At 56.2% G+C, this 23,784-nt stretch overlaps 1 protein-coding gene across 2 annotated transcripts in view; it reads right to left on the bottom strand.

Annotated features, from left to right (window-relative positions):
* The window catches only part of LRRC4B (leucine rich repeat containing 4B), a 52,581-nt gene that overhangs the window by 16,466 nt on the left and 12,331 nt on the right, over positions 1–23,784 (bottom strand). Inside the window, exons 1-2 of one of the 2 annotated variants that reach the window (XM_064380997.1) lie at positions 15,199–15,489; positions 12,586–12,917 (exon numbers count right to left, since the gene is read on the bottom strand). In XM_064380997.1, the coding sequence (XP_064237067.1) occupies positions 12,586–12,882 (297 nt within the window). In that variant the 5' untranslated portion in view covers positions 12,883–12,917; positions 15,199–15,489. Of the gene's footprint in view, positions 1–12,585; positions 12,918–15,198; positions 15,490–23,784 lie in introns of those variants that run through there. The other variant, XM_012461425.2, reaches the window with a different exon arrangement.

Below are 23,784 nucleotides of genomic sequence, written 5' to 3'. Positions count from 1 at the left end.
CCCCTGAGGCTAAGACATCTGTCCGGCTCCTGAGGGACGACGCAGCCGTGATAATGGCCTTACTATGAAAGCCGCCAGCACTGCCCAGCAGCCGACCCCACCCCAGGCCCTCTGCCGAATCCTCCTGCACCTGCCATCCCACCCGCCAGTGCCTGGAAGAGCCTGGCACGTGCTGACCCTCAGTATGTGCTTGTACAAGGAATGATGCATCCAATTTCTCAGCAACTCTATGACAGAGGGGCTGTCACTATCTTCATCTCACTGGTGACAAAACTGAGGCCCACACAGGTTCAATAACGTGCCCAAGGCCCCTCGGCCGGGAAGTGCAGGGCTGGGATCGGACCTCAGCTGCCTCCCACAATCCCAGGCACGGGCGCTAACAAGGTGAAGAGGACAGTGGAAGGGCATTCCAGGGAGAGGGAACAGCATGTGTGAGGGTGCTGAGCAGGGAGGGGGCAGGAGAAGCCGGTGGGCGGCAGGAAGTGGGAGGCACCCCGCGGGAGGGCGGGCAGATCATGTCCTGAAGGATCTTGGCTCAGTTGCAACAACAATGACAAGATGCCAAGGAGAAGGAAGCTGAAAGGAGGACAGGGCTGGTGCAGAGGCTCATGCTTGTAATCCCAGCCCTTTGGGAGGCTAGGGTGGGAGAACAGCTTGAGCTCAGTTCAAGACCAGCCTGAGTAACATAGCAAGACCCTGTTTCTACCAAAAATGCAAAGATTAGCCAGGTGTGGTGGCACATGCCTGTAGTGCCAGCTACTTGGGAGGCTGAGGCAGGAGAATTGCTTGAGCCCAGAAGGTGTGGCTGCAGTGAGCCATGACTGCACCATTGCATCCCAGCCTGGACAACATAGCAAGATCCCACTTCTAAGAAATTAAAAATTAGGCCGTGCACAGTGGCTTACGCCTGTAATCTCAGCACTTTGGGAGGCCAAAGGGGGCGGATCATGAGGTCAGGAGATTGGGATCATCCTGGCTAACATACTGAAATCCCGTTTCTACTAAAAATACCAAAAATTAGCTGGGTGTGGTGGCAGGTGCCTGTAATCCCAGCTACTCAGGAGGCTGAGGCAGGAGAATTGCTTGAATCCAGGAAGTGAAGGTTGCAGTGAGCTGGGATCACGCCACTGCCCTCCAGCCTGGGTGACAGAGCCAGACTTGGTCTCAAAAAAAAGAAAAAAAGAGGATGAGCTCTAGGCATTGGCACATGGTGTGTGCAGTCTTGTCCCTTCTTGAGCCAAATCTCAAAAAAAAAAAAAAAAAAAAAAAAGAGGCTGGGCGTGGTGGCTCACGCCTGTAATCCCAGCACTTTGGGAGGCCGAGGCGGGCGGATCACGAGGTCATGAGATTAAGACCATCCTGGCCAACATGGTGAAACCCCGTCTCTACTAAAATACAAAATTAGCCGGGCATGGTGGCGTGTGCCTGTAGTCCCAGCTACTCAGGAGGCTGAGGCAGGAGAACCGGGAGGCGGAGGTTGCAATGAGCCGAGATCGCGCCATTGCACTCCAGACTGGAGCCTGGCGAGAGAGCAAGACTCTGTCTCAAAAAAAAAAAAAAAAAGAAAGAAAGAAAAAAAAAGAAGCAGCAGGTGTGTGGTCAGACCTGCATCTGAGGCCACCACCAGGTACCAACTCCAGCTTCAGACCACAGCAGCCCGGAGCTGCTCTGCCTCTCCCACCTCGGGACTTTCATCCACTGGCTAAGTGGAAAGATGCTCCGCCTGTCTCCTCTGGCACGAAAAGATTTTAAATCTAAAATCAAGCAGGGTAAGGGCCCCAAACTGGAAAGAATCCAAATGCCCATCAGTAGGAAATGGGTAAAAAAACTGTGGTATCTTCATCCGACAGAATATGATATAATGACCGAAAAGGAGAGGAGACGCCGAGGCTGCTCGGAGCATGGACGTGACTCGCAGCAACACTGCAGAGTGAAAGAAGCCACACAACGAGAGGCAGCGCACGGCTCCGACGACGGCACCAGCGCAAAACAGCCCCCTGAAGTCAGGAGTTGAGCAAGTGCCTCTGGGAGAAGGGGAAGTCTCCCTAGCTTCCATCTCCTGACCCGGGTGGTACTGACATGGTTGTTCTCTCTGACAGTCTTTTGCGCTGAGCTCTTATAGACTGTGTTCTTTTTCTTGTTTTGTTTTTGAGATGGAGTCATGCTCTGTCACCCAGGCTGCAGTGCAGTGGCGCGATCTCGGCTCACTGCAACCTCCACCTCCCAGGTACAAGCAATTATCCCGCCTAGCCTCCCAAGTAGCTGGGATTACAGGTGTGCGCCACTATGCCTAGCTAATTTTTTTGTATTTTTAGTAGAGACGGGGTTTCATCAGGTTGTCCAGGCTGGTCTCGAACTCTTGACCTCCCGTGATCCCCCTGCCCTGGCCTGCCAAAGTGCTGGGATTGTAGGCATGAGCCTCCGTGCCCGGCCTTTTTTTTTTTTTCTGAGATGGAGTTTCGCTGTTGCCCAGGCTGCATTGCAGTGGCAGGATCTTGGCTCCCTGCAACCTCTGCCTCCCAGGTACAAGGGATTCTCCTGCCTCAGCCTCCCGAGTAGCTGGGATTACAGGTGCTCGCGACCATGCCTGGCTAATTGTTTTTGTATTTTTAGTAGAGATGGGGTTTCATCAGGTTGTCCAGGCTGGTCTCAAACTCCTGACCTCCCGTGATCCCCCTGCCCTGGCCTCCCAAAGTGCTGGGATTACAGGCGTGAACCACTGTGCCCGCCAACTGTTCTTTTCTGTAAGTGTGCGGTGCATCATCATGAGAAAAAGTTAAGAAGAAACTAACAACGTATGGGAAATCCTATTTGAAAAGGGTAGAAACTGAGGCTCCGAGCGACGACAAGGATTATCTGGGCCCCGAGATGGCGCTGCTGAGGTAATGAGGACGATAACGCAGGTGGAATGAGAGCTGGAGAGGCCACAGGCGCGAAGAAGCAGCAGCCTGGGAACGGACAGCAGAGGGCGCACTGCTCCCTCCTACCCAGAGGACCTACTGGCTGCTGGTCCCAGGCCCACGACGGGGGCTGTCCTAGTTGACCTCAAGAGAGGTCAGCTTCTAGATCCCCCCCAGATCCTTCCTCCCGGCATTTTCCTTCCTTCCTTCCTTCCTCCTTCCTTCCTCCCTCCCTCTCATTCTTCCTCCCTCCCTCTCTTTCTCCCTCCCTCCCTCTTTCTCTCTTTTGATGGAGTCTCTCTCTGTTGCACAAGCTGGAGTGCAGTGGCACAATCTCGGCTCACTGCAACCTCTGCCTCCCAGGTTCAAGTGAATCTCCTGTCTGAACCTACTGAGTAGCTGGTACTACAGGTGCCCACCACCACTCCCAGCTAATTTTTGTATTTTGGGTTGGATAGGGTTTCACCCTGATCCACCCGCCTAGGCCTCCCAAAGTGCTGGGATTACAGGCGAGAGTGACTGTGCCCGGCGCTCCCACCATTTTCTTCCTTAAAGGACTCTAACTGGGTAAAGTCTGTCCAATCCAAAGCTCTATGTTTCATGCCCCTGGAGGAATCAGCCGTCTGGAAAATGCAAACTAGTGAGTAATTTAAAAGCCATTCCTGGTATTCACCTTGGTAATGCATGATTTGTTTGATGTGGGTTTTTTTGAGACAGGGTCTCGCTCTGCCCCCTAGGCTGGAGTGCAGTGGCACAGTCACCTTCCACTGCAGCCTCTGCCTCCTGGACTCAAGCCACCTTCCCACCTCAGCCTCTCTGGTATCTGGCACTACAGGTGGGCACCACCACACTTGGCTAGTTTTTGTATTTTTAGTAGAAGTGGGGTCTTGCTATGTTGCCCAGGCTGGTTTCAAACTCCTGAGCTCAAGGGATCCGTCCGCCTTGGCCTCTCAAAGTGCTGGGATTCCAGGCATGAGCCACTGTAGCAGGATTTTTTTGTGTGTTCTTTTTGCAACAGAACTACCATCCTGTAGCTGCCCCACTGTGGCTGTCTGGGCCCGACTTCTCTATGCTGACTCTAAGGGTGGGGCAGACATCTACCTTCTCTGCCACAGAGCAAGCTTATGGGGGCCACAGCTTGCTGGGCGACCTTGGACAAGTCACTCAGAGCCACCTGTGCCTCCATTTCCACATCCATAAGATGGGAGGAGTCATCCCGCTCTCATGGAAATAAATGGGACGCTGTTGGATGAACTGTCCCTTCCCCGCTCCAGGTAAATGCTTTGAAATTTTAGTTTCTTTTTCCTCACTTAGGAAAAGGTGAGCAAATTCCAGTATAGACTTTTTTTTTTTTCTTTCCAGCTTGCCTAGCATTTTATACTTAGTATTTTTAGGGTTTTTTTTTTTTTTTTTTTTTTGAGATGGAGTCTCGCCTTGTCGCCCAGGCTGGAGTGCAGTGGTGGGATCTCATCTCACTGCAACCTCTGCCTCCCAGGTTCAATGATTCTCCTGCCTCAGCCTCCCGACTAGCTGGGATTACAAGTGCCTGCCACCACGCCCAGGTAATTTTTGTATTTTTAGTAGAGATGAGGTTTCACCGTGTTGGCCAGGCTGCTCTCAAACTCCTGACCTTGTGATCCGCCTGCCTCGGCCTCCCAAAGTGCTGGGATTACAGGCATAAGCCACTGTGCCTGGCCAATACTTAATATTTTTAAAGTTTAATTTGTTCTGATTATAAAAGTTACAAAATGTCACTGAAGAAAATCTAGAGAATACAGAAAACATAAAGAGGAAATTAAATATGCCCTGTAATACTAATGCAAAGAGAAAGGCCCTGTTGACATTCCTGGGTGTTTCTCGGTCTTTTAAAATCTATTACTTGAGTTTTAAAAATGGATTGGAGATCCGATTCACATTCTTTGAAAGCTCAGTATTATGTTTTGAGCATTTCTCCATGTCGCCCACTATTCTTTGAAACTCTGTTTTAAGTAGCTGCATAATATTCCATTGTAAGGGGCACAGTGATTCATTTAACCCAGGGGTCCCCAACCCCTGGGCCACAGAGCGGCACCGGTGGGTGGCCTGCTAGGAACGGGCTGCACAGAAGGAGCAGTGGGTTAGCGTCCCTGCCTGAGCGCTGCCTCTTGTCAGATCAGTGGCGGCATTAGATTCTCTTTTATTTAAATTACAAAAAAAATTATTTTGAGACAAGAGTCTTGCTCTGTCGCCCAGGCTGGAGTGCAGTGGTGCGATCTTGGCTCACTGCAACCTCCGCCTCCTGGGTTCAAGCGATTCTCCTGCCTCAGCCTCCCGAGTAGCTGGGGTTACAGGCACCTGCCACCATGCCTGGCTGATCTTTGTATTTTTAGTAGAGACGGGGTTTTGCCATGTTGGCCAGGCTGGTTTCGAACTCCTGACCTCAGGTGATCCACCCACCTCGGCCTCCCAAAATGCTGGGGTTACAGGCGTGAGCTGCCCCGCCCGGACGGCATTAGATTCTCATAGGAGCATGCGTCCTGTCGTGAACTGTGCGGGCGGGGGGTTTAGGTTGCGCGCTCCGTATGAGAATCTAATGCCCAATGATCTGCCCTCACCCCCAGGCGGGACCATCTAGTTGCAGGAAAACAAGCTCAGAGCTCCCACTGATTCTACGTTATGGTGAGTAGTGTAATTATTTTATTATATATGACAATGTAATCATAATGATAGAAATGAAACACACCATAAGTGAAACGCAGCTGAATCCCCCCAGCACCCCAGTCCGTAAAAAAATTGTCTTCCGTGAAATCGGTCCCTGGTGGCAAAAAGGTTGGGGACCGCTGACCTAAGCAGCCCCTCGTCAGCAGGAGTTGTGGTTACTCGTAAATGTTGGCTGTCGGGCCATCATTAAACACAGCTCTTGGAAGCCCCTCTAATGATTTTCTTAGGATGGATTGGTTTGCTCCTTAAGCTGGAACCACACTTCCTTGCCATACAACCTCATGGCAGGCCCCAGGAGAGACCTAGGGCCATCCGCTAAAGCCCTTGGGTGGATTCAGTGGTGCTTTGTTAAATTAAGTACATGCGTATCCTATGGCCTGGCAATTCCCTCTGGGTATATATTCCACAGAAATGACCACGCAGCTCCCAGAGGGGTCCCGAGGGAGGATTTGCAGTGGGGCAGCTAGAACCCTCCGGGACGTCCAATCTCATCAGTTGGCAGTGGGGGACTTGGAGGTGGAGGGGGGTGGGTGCCCATCAGTGCTTCAGCGGTTATAGCCGTGGAGTAGATACACACACACACACACACACACACACACACACAAGCGGCAATGTGAACCACTCTTGGAAACACAGGCCGAGTGAAAACAGTGAGACAAAGACAGCGATCTCTAACGCAGCTTCATCTGCAGAAATTAATTTTGTACATGCACACAAAGCAACAATACACATTTTGCAAGCATACACATACACACAAATCCACAGTAAACACATTAGGAGGATGGGCTATGGGGAGAAGGGAAGGCAGGGGAACTGGATAAAAGGGAGGGAAGGAGGAAGGAGCTGGTTTGGTGAGGACCACGTGCCTGACTGAGGAGGAGCCGGGTGGTGCAGCTGCCCCTGGGGCCCCGAGGAGGCTGAGGAGCAGACCTGCATCTGGTCTTCTCCCAGGGGGCCAGGGCATGTGAGCTGGGGAGAGGCAGTCTCCAGGCCTCTGCCTTAGAAGGCATCTCCAGAGGCTCTGGGCTTACAGGCCCCACCAATCTCAGAAAACAGTGGTGGTGTTGGGGGAGGGCCTTGGAAGATTGCTGATTTTTTTTTTTTTTTTGAGATGGAATCTCGCTGCGTCACTCTGGCTGGGGTGCATTGGTGTGATCTTAGCTCACTGCAGCCTCCGCCTCCCGGGTTTAAGCCATTCTCCTGCCTCAGCCTCCCAAGCAGCTGGGACTACAGGCATGTGCCACTACGCCTGGCTAATTTTTGTATTTTTAGTAGAGATGGGGTTTCACCATGTTGGTCAGGCTGGTCTCGAACTCCCGACCTCAGGTGATCACCCACCTCAGCTTCCCACAGTACTGGGATTACAGGCATAGCCACTGAGCCCAGCCATGACTTTTTCAAAAAACAAACATCCTCTGTCTTCCTATGGGGACCACTTCCTGTCCCCATCATGTGGCAGAGGGACACTTTAACCCTCTCACCAAAGATGGACGGCAACGTTCTAGCCTCCCAGAGAGAGGCCACCACCGCCACCCCGTGCACTTAGAGTCCCTCAAAGTCCCCACGAGGTTCTTGCTGCCTGCGCTGCGCCCAGGCTGGGGGCATGTGAGAACAAGTGACAGAAGTCTCCAAGCCACCCCGCAGAGCTCACAGCAGGGATTGGCATCAGCTCCCACTGACAGGCGGCTGCAGGGCCTCTGCCAGGGACGAGAACAGGAGCTCAGGAGCTGGCCTTCCATTCACAGGCAGCAGCTGCTGGGCACCTCCTGTGCACCAGGCTCGGCTGGCCCTAGGTGCTGGGGGTCTGGGAGGGAACAGTGCAAAGTCCCTGCTTCATGCAGGTGACAGTGCAGCGGGGGACAGATGACAACCAAGGTGGTGGGCCACACGGGAGGCTCTCGAATCTCCAGAATGCAGCATGTCACTATCAGTACTTCAGTGCCAGCCCCTGATGTGTGTGTGCCCTGACGTGTGTGTGTGTGTGTGTGTTGTGTAAGGGAGGAGTTCACGCAAATGAGGAAGCCACACAGAACTCAGGCCATGCTTCTCTCATCATCCTTCAGTGCCAGGCCCTGATGTGCATGTGCGTGTGTGTGTGTGTGTGTGTGCGCGTGTGCGTTTGTGTGTGTGTGTGTGTATGTGTGTGTGTAAGGGAGGAGTTCACGCAAATGAGGAAGCCACACAGAACTCAGGCCATGCTTCTCTCCCTCAGACCTGGAAACTCTGCTTCTAGGAACTTATCCCAAGGGCTGAGTCCAGAACATTAGGAAGAATGAGCCAACAGATGTCCCCCAGCTTTGTTCATATCAACTCAGAAATTGGAAATAAGGAGGCCAGGTGCTGTGGCTCATGCCTGTAATCCCAGCACTTTGGGAGCCTGAGGCGGGCAGATCCCTTGAGGCCGGGAGTTCAAGACCAGCCAGGACAATATAGTGAAATCCTGTCTCTACTAAAAAATACAAAAATTAGTCGAGCGTGCTGGTGGGCACCTGTAATCCCAGCTACTCAGAAGGCTGAAGCAGGAAGGTCGCTTAAGCCCGGAAGGCAGAGGTTGCAGTGAGCCGAGATTGCACCACTGCACTCCAGCCTGGGCGACAGAGCAAGATTTGGTCAAAAAGAAAAGAAGCCGGGCACGGTGGCTCACACCTGTAATCCCAGCACTTTGGGAGGCCAAGGTGGGCAGATCACCTGAGGTCAGGAGTTCCAGACTAGCCTGGCTAACATGGTGAAACCCTGTTTCTGCTAAAAATACAAAAAATTAGGCGTGGTGGCACGCGCCTGTCATCCTAGCTACTTGGGTGGCTGAGGCAGGAGAATCGCTTAAACCCGGGAAGTGGAGGTTGCATTGAGCCGAGATCGCACCACTGCACTCCAGCTTGGGCAACAAGAGCAAAACTCTGTCTAAAAAAAATTTAAAAAAGCAAAAAATCCATTTACAAATCAGCAGCAATTGTGCAATGCACTGCGCATGGGCGGGGAGGGTGTCTGAACGCAAAGACCCTGAAGGAAAGGGGAGCCACGTGGGGCTGCGAGTTATGGTTGGGTTCTGTCCTCTTGTTTTTACTTAGGTGTATTTTCTAGTTTCTCTCAATTAATTTGTATTTATTCTGTAAGAAGTAATTAAAAATACATTTATGGCTATGTGCGGTTGGTTATACCTGTAATCCCAGCACTTTGCGAGGCCAAAATGGGCAAATTGCTTGGGCCCAGGAGTTCAAGACCAGCCTGGGAAACATAGTGAGACCCTGTCTTCATAAAAAAGAAAAAAATATTTGGCCGGGTGTGGTGGAGTCCCCCAGTAGTCCCAGCTACTCTGGAGGCTGAGGCAGGAGGATCACTTGAGCCAGGGAGGTTGAGGCTGCAGTGAGCTGTGATCGCCCCACTGCACTTCAGCCTGAGTCACAAAGTGAGACCCTGTCTCTAAAAATGAAACCATTTACATACACACAGGAAGGAGCCAGGAAGGTATTAAAACAAAATGTAAACAGTAGTTATTTATATCTGGTGATGGAACTAGGGTGATTTTTTCATTTTTTAATTTAGATAACTAAAAAGTTACTACTTTTTTTCTGTTTTTTTGAGACAAGGTCACTCTGTTGCCCAGGATGGAGTGCAAGTGACGAAATCTCAGCTCACTGCAACCTCTGCCTCCCAGGCTCAAGCGCTCCTCGCACCTCAGCCCCCTGAGTAGCTGGGACCACAGGTGCATGCCACCACACCTGGCTAATTGTTGTATTTTTAGTGTAGATGGGGATTCGCCATGTGACTCAGGCTGGTCTCAAACTCCTGGGCTCAAGCAATTTACCTGCCTCAGTCTCCCAAATCATGAGATTATAGGCATGAGTCACTGTGCCAGGCTAAAAGTTATTACTTTTTAAAGAGCCTCTGGGCTGGGCGCAGTGTCTCACACCTGTGATCCCAGCACTTTGGGAGGCTGAGGTGCGTGGATCACCTGAGGTCAGGAGTTCAAGACCAGCCTGGCCAACATGGAGAAACTCCATCTCTACTAAAAATATAAAAATTAGGGCCGGGCGCGGTGGCTCACGCCTGCAATCCCAGCACTTTGGGAAGCCGAGGCGGGTGGATCACGAGGTCAAGAGATCGAGACCATCCTGGTCAACATGGTGAAACCCCGTCTCTACTAAAAATACAAAAAATTAGCTGGGCATGGTGGCATGTGCCTGTAATCCCAGCTACTCGGGAGGCTGAGGCAGGAGAATTGCCTGAACCCAGAAGGCGGAGGTTGCGGTGAGCCGAGATCGTGCCATTGCACTCCAGCCTGGGTAACAAGAGCGAAACTGTCTCAAAAAAAAAAAAAAAAAAAAAAAAAAATTAGCTGGGCATAGTGGTGGATGCCTGTAATCCCAGCTACTCGGGAGGCTGAGGAGGGAGAATGGCTTGAGCCTGGGAAGTGGAGGTTGCAATGAGCCATGATCATGCCACTGCACTCCAGCCTGGGTGACAGAGTGAGATTCTGTCTCAAAAATAAATAAACAAAATCCTGAAGTGCGTGGGATTCCCCTCGATGTGGTGCACACCTCTTGCTGTCTGGGATGTGTCCGCTGAGGGAGGTCAAGGCCACTGAGCAAACACTCACAAGCATCCACTCTCCTGGACTGGACGAACACACCCTCCACCCTCCTCTCTGGAGGGAGTGCAAGAACCCCCAGTGGGGGCGATGAGAAACGGAGGCGCCCAGATCCCTACTGATGCTTTTCACCCTTTGATGGCGCCCACCCTGGTGTGTGCTTTACCATGTGCGTGATATACGCAGGGAGCCGGCCTGTGCGTGACTTATCATAAATGAACGCACATCTGCTGGTGGCGCTCAGCACACGTTTGTGTGGCACTGAGCTCCCCAGAGAGAAACGGGTCCAGATTCTATGATGGGGACGTTGCCCCGGCCTGGGGCTGCTGGCAAGCGGCGTGGGCACCTCCCCGACATTCCTGTGTCTATGTAAATGGTTGCATTTTTAGAGACAGGGTCTCACTCCGTCACTCAGGCTGAAGTGCAGTGGGGCAATCACGGCTCACTGCAGCCTCTCCCCGGCCACGTCTCTAAGACGCGTTTCCCTGGCGTGCCGTCCCGTCCATTTGATCCTTCTCCTCATTTCTTCCCCGCTGGGATGTGAGCTGCCCGGGGCCAGGGCCGGGCTTTGCCTGGCTGGGACACCACCCAGGACAGGGCTTGGCACAGAGCCGGTACTGCTGGTGTCTGTTGAACGTCACGTGTGTAAGTGGGTGAAGAATGGAGCACAGGGAAGCAGGCAGGTGCATGGGGGCTGCCCAGTGCACAACGTCACCTGCTTAAGGGGGAAGTGGACGGATCAGTGGGGACTGCAGCTGGGGAGATGCAAGGCAGACCCCAAGCACACTGGCAGAAACGGAAGCCTGTGAGAGGTGGGCCTGGACAGAAGGAAAACGCCCTGTAGGAGCAGGGGGCGGTCAGGCCACCAGGCCTGTGGCGTTTCTGGACCCCTTCACTGGCCCTTGCCCCACAGCCACCCAGGAATCTGGCTCTCAGGATGGTCAGATGTGAGTGGCCAAGTCCTCTCACCCCTTTCCAGGGACAGACCAGGAAGAAGAGCAGTCGCCCTTCTTTTTTTTTCTGAGACAGAGTTTCACTATTTTTTTGAGACAGAGTTTCGCCCAGGCTGGAATGCAATGGTGCAATCTTGGCTCACTGCAACTTCCGCCTCCTGGGTTAAAGCAATTCTCCTGACTCGACCTCCCAAATAGCTGGGATTACAGGCATGTGCCACCATACCTGGCTAATTTTTGTTTTTTAGTAGAGATGGGGTTTCTCCATGTTGGTCAGGCTGGTCTCAAACTCCTGACCTCAGGTGATCCGCCCACCTTAGCCTCCCAAAAGTGCTGGGATTACAGGTCTGAGCCACCATGTCCGGTCACAGCCGGCCTTCTTAGAGGAGCAGTTGGATCTGGAGGATTAGATCTGGTGGGGCTGGGACTTCTGGCACAGGCGTCCTCTTCTCTTCCAGCTTTAGAACTGGGGCAGGAGGAGGCTTGCTTGGAGGCAGGGGTTGGACCAAATCAACCTGGGGTGATGATCCCCCCTGGGAATCACTGGCAATGCCTGGAGACATTTTTGGAACTGGGCGTGGGGTGCTACTGGCATCTAGTGGCCAGAAATGCTGCGAAACATCCTACAGCGCACAGGACAGAGTCCCCTACCCTGCCCCGCAAAGGGTGATCCCGTCTCAAGTGTCCATAGGGCAGAGGTTGGGAAGCCCTGCTTCCTAATAGCACAGCTGTGTCCCCCAGCCCTCACTTACAGCCTATCATAACCACAGTCATCATTAATCAAATGGCAGCTGCCCCATCCTGAGCACCAGCCACAGGCTGCCACGACACCAGGCACCAGAGCGTTCTCAGCCTCTCTGCTCTCCAGTTCTCACACCAGCTCCAGGACATGGGGACGCAAGCCCCGCACTGTCTGCTCAGCGACCACGGAAACGCCTCCCGTCCTCTGACCGCTCGCCAGGTGTCGGCACCCAGGCTAAAGCCCCGACAAGTACGAGACCCATCAGCCCTCACAGCAACGCCACAACGCAGGGGCTCACATCGCCCCTGTGTTTCAGATGAAGAAACTGAGGCTCAGAATCATGCCGTCACCTTCCCAAGGCCGCGCGAGGGTGTGGTTGTGCAGAGGGCACAGAGGTGCCCGTGGAAGGGTTGTTCTCCACAGCTCAGTGACTCCAGGGTTCCACCTAGGCCAACCCGCCTGTCCCGTGCTGGGGGCCTGGGCAGGTGGCCTGGGAGACAGGGAGGACTGTGCCCACAAAGCCCAGATAGCCTCCACTCCCCCTTGGGATAGAGAGGATGCAGACCTGCAAACCACATCCACAGGTGGAGAAGGGGACGAGCCGGTATGACAGGCCCAGAAGGGACGTGATGGGCCACATCTGCGCACCTCCCCAGTCCGCTCCCCGCCCTTGGTCCCCCTCCACCCGCTGGCCCTGAGTACCTGGATGCCGTTCTCCTGCAGGTTCAGGTACCGCGTGTTGACTGGGATGCTGGCCGGGACCTCGGACAGCTCTCTCCGTGTGCAGATCACCCGGCTGGCCTGGTTGCTGCAGGAGCAGGCCTCGGGGCAGGAGGTGGCCGGCGGGGAGCCCCCTGAGGCGGCAGACGTCACGGCCACTCCACCTCCACCGGCCCCCAGGGGTGGGGAGAAGAGCCAGAGGAAGAGCAGTGCCCCGTGGGGCCAGGACATCCTACCGGGCGGCAGCAGGGGGCACGGGGAGCCGCGGGCACGCGCCATCCTCAATGTTCATGCTCCGCGTGGACACTGGGGGGCTGTGGGCAAGGGAGAGAGAGGGAAGAGACTTGGTGAGGGACAGGAGCCCACGCGGCCTGGGTGCTCGCCAACACCCGGGCAGCCCCAGCGCCACCTCCCTGCCCCATTGCCCAGGACCGAAGGGGTAGGGAGGCAGACAGCCGCCGAGGGACCCACCCAACAGGCTGGGGCAGGCTCAGGGAAGCACTGCCCGCCCTGCCCTGCACTGGCTCATCTCTCCATGCTGACAAGACTCTACACCCATTCTGCAGCAGGGGAAACTGAGGCTGGTGGAGAGTAAGTGCCTGCCCAAGGTCACTTGGCCAGGAAGTGCAGAAGTCATCAGATTCAAAACCTGGCTCTTTGCATGATTTCAAAAAGGTAGATACATCAGTCAAATAAGAGAGAGACAGACAAGGCGAGGGGGCAGAAAAGGGGAGAAAAGCCAGACTGAGGGGACCTTGTTCCCATCCCAACACCCACCCGGTCCCCTCGCCACCTGCGTGACGCCCTGGGAGGTGGGTCCCAGCCTCCTCTCCCCTTCACTCCCTTCCCCTCTCCCTCTCCCTCTCCAGGAATGTCAGTGGAGAGCCTCGTTCCCCCACTGGCTGCGCTCTCAGCTAGGCTGACAGACCCTCCACTGCACGCCCTCCTGTCACTGCCCACCCTGTCCAGGTCCTGTGGGGGCCTCACAGCAGCTTCAGAGACCTGAGTCAGACTCAGGGGGAACCTGAGGGACACAGAGCTGAGGTGGCAGCCGCGGCAGCTATGGAGGTGACAGGTGCGGGCAGGTGAGGGCGGGCTGGGAGGCAGCAGGCTGAGAAGGGAGGAGACTGGAGCTTGTGGGTGAGGGTGGCTGGGGACCTAGGGGGTGGCACAAACTGAGAGGCCACCAGCTGCACTCCCTCCTTTGCCCGGAGACTGTGGGTGCTCCAGGCAGAGGCAGCCCCAGTGGGACTTCTGCCAGCTGGTGCCGCAGGATGGAGCTTGGCTCTCGGGGAGCGGATGGGGAAGGGAAGGGGGTCTAGGACTCTAAGCGGGGTTCTGCGGGGGGAGTGGACCGTGGGGAGTCGGGTCCTCTGAGAAGTCATGCTGCACCTCCCCAATCTGTCCTGCCCCCCCATTTCCATAGAACCAGAGAAGGAAGGGAGATGGGCCAGTCACAGCAGCAGCAATGATACCGGTGATAACGCTCGCGCCAGAACACCGGGTGAGCCCCACAATGCAGCAGACTCTATCCTGATTGTCTCACTGAAGCCTCACAATGACCGTAGGAGGGAGCTGTAAGGATGCCCAATTTACAGATGGGGACACTGAGGTACTGCAAGGGAAAACGGCCTGTGCAAGGACACAGAGCAGGCCGGGAGGGTGCAGAGGGGATACTCCGGCCCCAGGTCTACCCTCCAGCTCTCAACCCTCCCTTACACGCAGCATCTCTGAGTACACACAAATACACCCATGCCAGCGGGCTCTGCCCCAGCATGGGCCAACCCCAAACTGTCCCCCAGAGACCTGGAGGGGAGCAGGTCACACAAACAGGCACATCAACTGGTTCACACACTCGGCAGGGACAGGGCACGCCCTCTCATGGTGGCCTCTCAGCGCCCCCCCACAGGCTACCCCCCCAGGCACATGGCTGTGCGCGCACACACACAGTCACTCCCTCCTTCTGCAGTTTCCAAGACCATTTTAACCCAGATAAAAATGTGTGTGCATACGTCTGTGTATCTCAGTGTGTGTGTGAGAGCAAAGGCCAGACAGAGACACAGAGACAGAGGCAGAGAGGCAGAGAGAGAGGGAAGAGGGGGTTAGGGAAAGAAAGAGAGAGGGAGGAGGGGGTTAGGGAAAGAAAGAGAGAGGGAGGAGGGAGAGGTTGATTGTGTGTCTGCACCCGGGCTCGTTTTTTTTCCTGGAGGGCTGGGGACGTGATCTGCGTCTGACTGTGAGTGCAGTGAGGGTCTTCGTTCTAATGGGAGGTCGAGGCCAGTCTTTATCCTGGGTCTGAGGCCCCCACCTCTTAAGACCCTACGACGACCCAGCCCACACGCTCTTAGCCAAGGGACTGGCCCAAGGTGCGGGGCCAGGATTTGAGGCCCATGGGAACCCACGGCACCCACCCCGGCCTCCAGGCCTGCCTCGGATGTCTACCTCCGCATCTGTTCCCAGTTCTCCCGCTGCCAGCCCGCATCCCCCCACCCCCATCTCGGCTTCTGCAGCGACTCAGCCTCCCTCCTCTTCCCCCCCTCGCCCTCCGCCATCGCCCGTCCTTGTCTCCCCCCACCCCATGTGGGGGACACTCACCCTGGTGGCTTGGCTTCCGCTGGGCCTCTCCCTGTGCCCAGGCCCCCCCCTCCACATGCCTCCAGCCAGCCGGGGTCTCTGCCTCCCCAGTTCTCCAGGGCTTCCCGTCGAGACGGTGTTGGGGGGGCGCAGGGGCTTCTTGGGTCTCCCTGCGCCCCCCCACTGGCCTGTCGCCCTTCCCACCCTGGGGGGGAGGCTGTCCTTTGGCCACTGCAGCAGTCCTCTCCTCCCCTCCCCGCTCGCCTCCTCAGATCTCCTTCCACCCCCTCTCCCACCTCTACCTCGACTCTCCCCCCACCGGCAGCCTCCTTTCTCTTCACCCACCGACCCCAGCCCCCCCAGCCCCCCCAGCCCCCTCTTCTCTCTCCCTGCCCCTCTCAGTCCTCCCCCTCCACCTCTGGTCCCCGTCCACCTCCTTTGGCCTCAACCCCCTCCGGAGCCTCCCCCCTCACAGTTTCGCCTCCCTCGGGACCCCCGGGCCCCTTCTCTCCTTCTCCTCCATCTAGTCCTCCCTCTCGCTCGCTCCCTGTCACCCTCTCATCGGCCCTGAGCCTGTCTCAGTCAGGGTGTCTGTCTGTCCGTCTGTCTTGGTCCCTTTCTCCCCGGCTCTGTCTGTCTCTCTCTTTCTCCGCGATTACAATTTCTAGTCACACGGCAGTGCAGAGCCAAGCTGTGCCTCAGCTCCCTCCCTCCCCACCCCTCCCTCCTTCTTTCTCTCCTTCTGAACGGGGAGGGCGCCTCTCCTCCCTCCTCCTCGGCCTCCCTTCCCTGCGCTGTCAGGGGGGAGGCCTCCCCCTCCCCCGCTAATCAAAGGCTCCGTTATCTAATTAACCCATTGGTTCTGGGCAGCCGAGAAGGCAGCCGAGGAAGGTTGGGGGAAGCGGGGGAGGAAGGTTGCCTGCTGGGCTGCCCAAGGAAGGGGGTTGGTTGGGCCATGCCAAGCCGGAGCCTCGTGGCACACAGACTGCATGACCAGGCTGGGCCACCACTCACCCCCTGCCCCCACCGACGGCCAAAACCACCCCTCCTGCATCGCACCCCCTACCGGGCCTAGGCACACAATCTTGCCCAGGGTTTTCCCGCAGACGCCCCATACCCCAGGAACTCCCTCGAACCCCCACCACGCCACGCAGTCTTTACTCCAACCCCCACACCTGATATAACAGCACCCTCACCCCGTCCCGCAGCTCAGGGCCAGCCCCTCTTCATGCCACAAAGACTCCCACCCCCAGAGGCACCCCTCTTCTTTGGACCTTAGCCAGATCCTCACCCAGACACACTTCTGCAAAATCGTCAGGGCAGCCACCTTCATTCATTCGATGTATCCACCCATCCACTCGTCCACCATCCGTCCATCTATCCATCTGTCCACCCATCCATCCATCAACCCATCCATCTGTCCATCCGTCCGTCCAGCCAACAAATGTCTACCCAGTCCCTGCTATGTGCCAGACACTGGCCCAGGACCCCCAAGGGCCACAAACGGCACATCCCGAGAGTGGTGCACGCTGCTGAGCGCTGTGAGGCCTGGGTTGGAGTCCTGACTCTGCCGCCACTTCCCGGGTACCCTCGGACCAGTGGCTGCAGTTCCCTCTGCTGTGAAACAGGGATACTGAGAGTCTCTGCCTTCTAGGGCCGCTGGGGGGATTAAATCGCCAAATCCTCGGTAAAGGGTTCTGTCTTCACAACACATGCGGAATCAGACCCTGGAATCAGAGGATCTTTCTCTCCACCCCCAAGGTACTTCCCTGGCCTGGCTCCCATCCCCCTCTCCCGGGTCCTCCCCCGATCTCCCCACTTCTACCCTCACCCCCACTCCCTGTCCATTCCCCACGGGCAGCAGGCAGTGAGAGAGACCCTGTCAACACACCACAGACCCTGCCCTGCCTCTGCTCCACAGTCCCCCATGGCTCCTGTCCCACTCAGAGCAGAGGTGAGGACTTCACCTCGGTTTTCAGGTCCCCACTCCCCAGCCCAGCTCCATCTCTGACCTCATTGCCTCCCTCCTCCCCCTGCTACTCTGTTTCCAGAACAGGCCGTGCACACCTCAGCCCCAGGGCCTTTGCACCTGCTCTTCCCTCTGCCTGAAGCCTCTTCGCCGGTGATCCGCAGGCTCTCGCCCTGTTCTCTATCAGGTCTGTGCTCCGATGTTACCTTCTCAGTGAGACTGTCCTGACCGCCCCGCATCAGACAGCAACCCCATCACCCCCTCCAGAACCTTCTCTGTCTTATGTTTCTCCGTGACATTTATCAGCGTCTGAGCTTTTATATGCCCGTGCGCTTGAATGTGAGTTTCCCAAGGCCAATCACTGTGACTGATTCCCAGGACCCACGACAGTGCCGGGCACATGGCAGTTGCTCACCGAACACTGGGTGCAGGATGGATGGGTACGTTATCATCGCTGGGGGTCTATTTCCTCCCACGCTCACACAACACCCCCACTCAGCCCAGGTCACACTGCAATAGCTGCACATTCAGGCTCCCAGCCCTGGACACTCTCGGTCCCCAGCTCCCCTTCCAACCTAGGAGGGCTGCTGGCAGAGGCAGCACAGCTTTTTTTTTGGAGACAGAGTCTCACTCTGTTGCCCAGGCTGGAGTGCAGTGGCACAATCTCAGCTCACTGCAACCTCTGCCTCCTGGGTTCAAGCAATTCCCCTGCCTCAGCCTCCTGAGTAGCTGGGAGTCCAGGCGCCCACCACCACGCCTGGCCAATTTTTGTATTTTTTAGTAGAGACGGGGTTTCACCATGTGGGCCAGTCTGGTTTTGAACTCCTGACCTTCAGTGATCTGCCTGCCTTGGCCTCATAAGGTGCTGGGATTATGGGTGCACACCACCGGGCCTGGCTAGTTTTTGTATGTTTTGTAGAGATGGGGTTTCACCGTGTTGGCCAGGCTGGTCTCGAACTCCTGACCTCCAGTGATCCAACTGCCTCGGCCTCCCAAAGTGCTGGGATGACAGACAGGAGCCACCACGCCTGGCTGAGGAAGCACATCTACATGCCGTGATGCAGCTGTTGTCAGCTGGACACCAGTGTCCCAGGTCACCCTCCATGCCCCAGCACCACCTGGATGGCTAAGTCCTAGATACTACACCTCAGGTTCCAACAGGAGGTCCCCAGCACAGCTCCATGCACCCAGAGGAAAGCTACCACTTTGCCCAAGCCTTAGATACCCACTTGTGTGAGATACACTCCTGGATACAGCCACACACCGAGGGGGCACCTGGCCCCAGCTGTCCCCAGATAGAGCTCTCTGACCTGGATAACAGGAATGCCGGCTAACCTCATTCCCACAGCCAGGCATGACGCACGCATCTGACTCGTGCGAACTCAGTGAATAACGATACCACCAAAGGTGGTAATGTCCAACACACACCTGGCACGGACAGGCACCGTCCTGGGAGCTTTACTTGTATTAAGCCCCACAGTTTGCCCATCAGCCCTCTGAGAGAAGGGCGCTATTACACCCATTTCACCTCTAGGAAAGCTGAGGCACACAGAGGTACTGTCAGTTGCCGAAGGCAAAACACACAGCTAGGAAGTGGCTCCTCCCAGGTCAGCCTCACCAGAGTCCAGGGGCCCCAAAGACCCCCAAGATTGGCCTGATGACAGCAACAATTCCCATGGAGGTTGCCTGTGTGCGGGGCGGGTACAGGCGAGGCCGCAGGCATGCTGAACAGCCGTCCTTCCTCCTCTCCTGCAGTCACCCGCACTGCACAGGACACGGCACGCCTGACACCCCACCACGGCTTCACGCCCTGCTAGTGGAAACTCCATGGCCTGTCCCCTGCCCCCATGTACCCCTAGTAGTGATGGGGAGTACTGATTACATGTGGGTGCCATGCTATCCACTCCTCAAGCCGCTGGCTTCTCCCCATGGCCCTGGGAGGGAGGGATGGTTCTTGTGCCCATTTTACAGATGCAGAAGCAGATTCAGAGGGAGGCGGCACTTGCCAAAGGTTACACAGCCCTCAAGCAGCACGGCCAGATTGGAACCCCAAGCCCAGAACCTGGCCAGGTCACCATGGCTGCGTCTTCCACCCCAGGTGCCCCGGGAGAGGACCCATCACAAAGGTACACCTGTTCTTCCCAACCTGGTACAAGGAACGAACCAGAGATGCAGACACAGATGGCCCCCAAAGAGGAGAAGAGGAGCAGAGACTGGCAGAGTCACAGGCATACAAGGGGGCATGAGAGGGGCAGGACAGGATGGAGCTGAGATCCAGGAGAAGCAGAGGCTGGGAGGGCCCGGGCACTCGAGGTGTGAGGCTGAGTCTTCACCGGCTTCACCATCCTCCCCAGTCCCAGCTCTGCGAGATCTCGGGCACTGTGCCTGGGAGGATTCAGGCAGATGGCAGATCGGAAACTCGGGGACCCAGGGGAGGCGGGGTGAGGAGAAATGGGAGGCAGGGAGCGTTCCTGTCAGGCACACTCAGTTTTTTCGGGGGTAAATTCAGAAGGCCAGAGGGAAGATAGGAAATTGACTACCATTGCAGCAAACAGCATGGAGGTTAGAGCTAGAGAAGAACTTCCCGACTGTGAGGAGGGGCTGGGGCGGGAGTGGAACCTGGAGCCCAGGGGGTGGAGGGGCATCAAACCCGGGGAGGGATGGGCACTTCTGTCCCTGAAAGAAGTTTCTGGTCCTGTGGGAGAGACCTGAGTTCAGGGGGAGGCGACAGGCAGCGTGGGGGTCAAGGATGGATGAGACTTCCTGCGTGTGTTTCTCTGAGCCAATCCATGTACTGAATGCTTTGAAATAAAAGCAGCCCCACAGTCCCAAAAATTGTCAGGCCCCTAAGTTTTGAGGTAGAAAAACCTTAGGGAAAAGGCAGTCCAGGTCCCCTAGGAGCTGCTGAAGAGGACCAACGGGCCGGTGAAGTGGGGGTGGAGTTGGGGTGGGGGTGAGGTGCCGTGGGAGGAGGAGGGGTGGAGACTTGTTTGGACGGGTGGCTGTTATTTCCCTTGCAGCCACTTCGGCCTCCCCCAGGCTCCTCCCACCCACGAGGCACCTCCCACCCAGGCTCCACCCACCCAGGCTCCTCCCATCCACGAGGCACCTCCCACCCAGGCTCCACCCACCCACCAGGCATCTCCCACCCAGACTCCACCCACCAGGCACCTCCCACCCAGGCTCCTCCCACCCACAAGGCGCCTCCCACCCAGGCTCCACCCACTGACCAGGCACCTCCCACCCAGGCTCCTCCCACCCACGAGGCACCTCCCACCCAGGCTCCACCCACCCACCCACCAGGCACCTCCCACTCAGGCTCCACCTACCAGGCACCTCCCACCCAGGCTCCTCCCATTCACGAGGCACCTCCCACCCAGGCTCCACCCACCCACAGGCACCTCCCACCCAGGCTCCTCCCACCCACGAGGCACCTCCCACCCAGGCTCCTCCCACCCACACCAAGCCCCTTTCCCCCGAGGGGCCTTTTCTGTGCCGTCTGCCGGCCAGGGGTGCTCTTCCTGGGGTCAGGGAGGCGCTGCGTTCCCAAGACACCTCCAGGACGTCTTCTTTGAGCTCCCCCTACCATCCCTATCCCTTGCACTTCTTCACAGCTCGTGTCACAGCCACCCAGCACCTGATGCTCGGTGATTTGTTCCTGCATTCATTGCCTGGCTTCCTGCTAGGAGGGGAGATCCTGAGGGCTTTGCCGGGGTGTTGAGGGCTGCATCCCCAGGGCCTGCTACCGTGCTGGCCCCTCCAAGCCTCAGCATTTGCGGCAGGAAGGAGCGAGCCAGCGCCCCCTACCGGCAGGTCCTCTGCTGGCACCCGATGCAAAGAGCCTTGTTTCTAGGGAGGCAGGTGTGGGGTGGGGGTAAGCCTCCTAAGTGACGGGGTGGGCCCCCGGAACGTCCACGAGGGAAGGAGGGGATGCCGAGCTGTTACAGAGGCCGTGACGATGGGCCGGGGGGCCTCCTTCCTCCCACACCGGGCTGTCACAACCGAGGGGCAGGCTCAGCTCTGGGGGATGAAGGGCCCCTCTGAGTGGACTGGAGCGAGGCGGCTGGAGGCCAGGGAGGAGCCGGGCCAAGGATCCGGGGGTAGAGGATGAGGCCGTGGCTGGAGCCACAGAGATGGAGAGGAAGGAAAGAGTGAACAGATAAAGCAAATTTGTAAAAGTGGCAGAACCTGGGGGCGGTGTAGGAGGTGAGGGAGAGGGAGGAGCCAGGCCCTTCTTATAGATCTGGGGTCAAATTCCGAAAGCCAGAAGAGGACGGCGGGGCGGAAAGCTGTTAGGGGGAGAAGAGAATGCAAAGGTCCCTGCCATATGCCCCCAGCCCCAGTCTCCACTCACAGGCGGCGCCTCACTCTGGTCACACCCACAGTGCCGCAGGAGAGCAGGGGACACACCGCCCACCTGGCTCCTGTCCAGTCCCCGGCTGTGCGACCTTGGGTGAGTGAGCTGCTCCCTCTCTGATGACGCTGCACGGGGCTGTGGGGGGCCCAAGTAGGGCCTGGCACACAGCAAGTGACCAAGTGAGATGTGGGACTCGGAGCCTGGCTGGCCACTGGGTAAAGGAGAAACCAGGGCTCCGACCCCCTGGTGCTGCCAGTTTTCTGCTAGGAACAATACCCTGCCGTCACTCAGTTTCCTCATCAGAGAAATGGGAATTAACAGCAGGTTCCAGAAGACAGAGGGCTGGGAGGGCTGGGAGGGCTGGGGGTGGGGGGACCCGGGAAGGGTTGAGGTGGGCTATTTATTTCCCAGCCAATGGAGGACTACAGTTGACCCTGGAATGACAGGGGTTTGCATTGTGTGGTCCACTTATACGTGGACTTTCTCCAGCCTCTGCTACTCCTGAGACAGCAAGACAACCCCCCACTCCCCCGACTCCTCCTCACAGCCCATTCAATGTGAAGATGATCAGGGGGAGTCCTTTACGATGATCCACTCCACTTAGTGGATAGTAAATGTACTTTCTCTTCCTCAGCATTTTCTTAATAGCATTTTCTTTTCTCTAGCTCACTTTATTGTAAGAATTCAGGATAGAATACATTTAACATACAAAATGTGTTAACTGACCATTTACGTAGGGTGTCCAGTCAACGGCACACTATTAGTAGTTACGTTTTAGAGGAGTCAAAATTTATATGCAGATTTTCAACTGCACAGGGGGCCGGTGCCCCTGGCCCCAAGTTGGCCAAGGGGCAACTGTATACACAGATATGTGCACACACACATATATATAAATTTCTACTGGAGGAAAGTGGCGTGATCTCAGCTCACTACAGCCTCGACTTCCCGGGCACACATGATCCTCCCACCTCAGCCTCCTGAGTAGCCAACTACAGGTGTGCACCACTACACCCAGCTAATTTCTTTCTTTTTTTCTTCTGAGATGGAGTCTCGCTCTGTCACCAGACTGGAATGCAGTGGTGCGATCTCGGCTGACTGCAGCCTCCACTTCCTGAGGTTCGAGTGATTCTCCTGTCTCAGCCTCCCAAGTAGCTGGGACCACAGGCATGCACCACCACAGCCAGCTAATTTTTTTATTTTTAGTAGAGACAGGGTTTCACCATGTTGGCCAGGATGGTCTCAATCTCTTGACCTTGTGATCTGCCCTCCTCAGCCTCCCAAAGTGCTGGGATTACAGGTGTGAGCCACCACGCCTGGCCACTCTTTTTTTATTTTTGTAGAGATGAGCTTTTGCCATGTTGCCCAGGCTCAAATAATCCTCCCGTCTCAGCCTCTCAAAGTGCTGGATTCTAAGCGTGAGCCACAGCACCCGGCTGTATTTCAACATTTCAATGCATCACCATCCAATAGAACTCTGCAATGATGTAAATGTTCTATCTACGCTGCCCAACATTGGCAGCCACCGGCCACATGAGGCTACGGAGCATGTGACATGAGTCAAGCTTGAACAGGGGCTGAATTCCTCATTTGGCTTGACGTGACCATCGGTGCTCACGTGTGGCGGTGGCTGTAGTGGTTACTGGATGGGACAGCGTGGCTCTAACCACTGATCCTGCTTGGAGCTGCTTCTGCCTGAGTCCCCGAAGTGCTTGCTGCTCTGTCTGCTTCTTGCCCAGCAACCTCACGGGGCTCTTACAGGACTCGCGCAGAAGCCAGGGTCACAGCCAGAGAAACAGAACATTACTGAGTGTGAGGCCCAAGCGCCTGGCCAGCTCTGCCTCAGTTGCCTGTGCCAGGCCTGCGCTGCAGGAGCTGCCTGCAAGAGCTCATTGAGTCCCTGCCAGGGGCCCACGGTGAGAGCTGCTGCAGCCCATTTTACGGAAAGGCATGCTAAGGCACGGTGAGGTCACTGCCATACCTATGGAGAGCCAGATTTGGGCAGGCTTTGAGATACAAACTGAACTTCCAAAAAAGGAAGGAAAAAAAGAAAAGAGGGCCAGGCATGGTGTCTCACGCCTGTAATCCCAGCACTTTGGGAGGCTGAGGCGGGCAGATCATCTGAGGTCAGAAGTTCGAGACCAGCCTGATCAACACGGTGAAACCTCGTCTCTACTAAAAATACAAAATTAGCCATGCATGGTGGCAGGCACCTGTAATCCCAGCTACTCAGGAGGCTGAGAAAGGAGAATCACTTGAACCCGGGCGGTGGAGGTTGCAGTGA

Source organism: Aotus nancymaae, unplaced genomic scaffold (genome assembly GCF_030222135.1).
Source record: "Aotus nancymaae isolate 86718 unplaced genomic scaffold, 86718_ANA_hifiasm-v0.15.2.pri h1tg000028l, whole genome shotgun sequence".
Classification (NCBI taxonomy): domain Eukaryota; kingdom Metazoa; phylum Chordata; class Mammalia; order Primates; family Aotidae; genus Aotus; species Aotus nancymaae.
The sequence above is the reverse complement of the archived record's forward strand: the minus strand, read 5'-3'. Positions and strand labels throughout refer to the sequence as shown.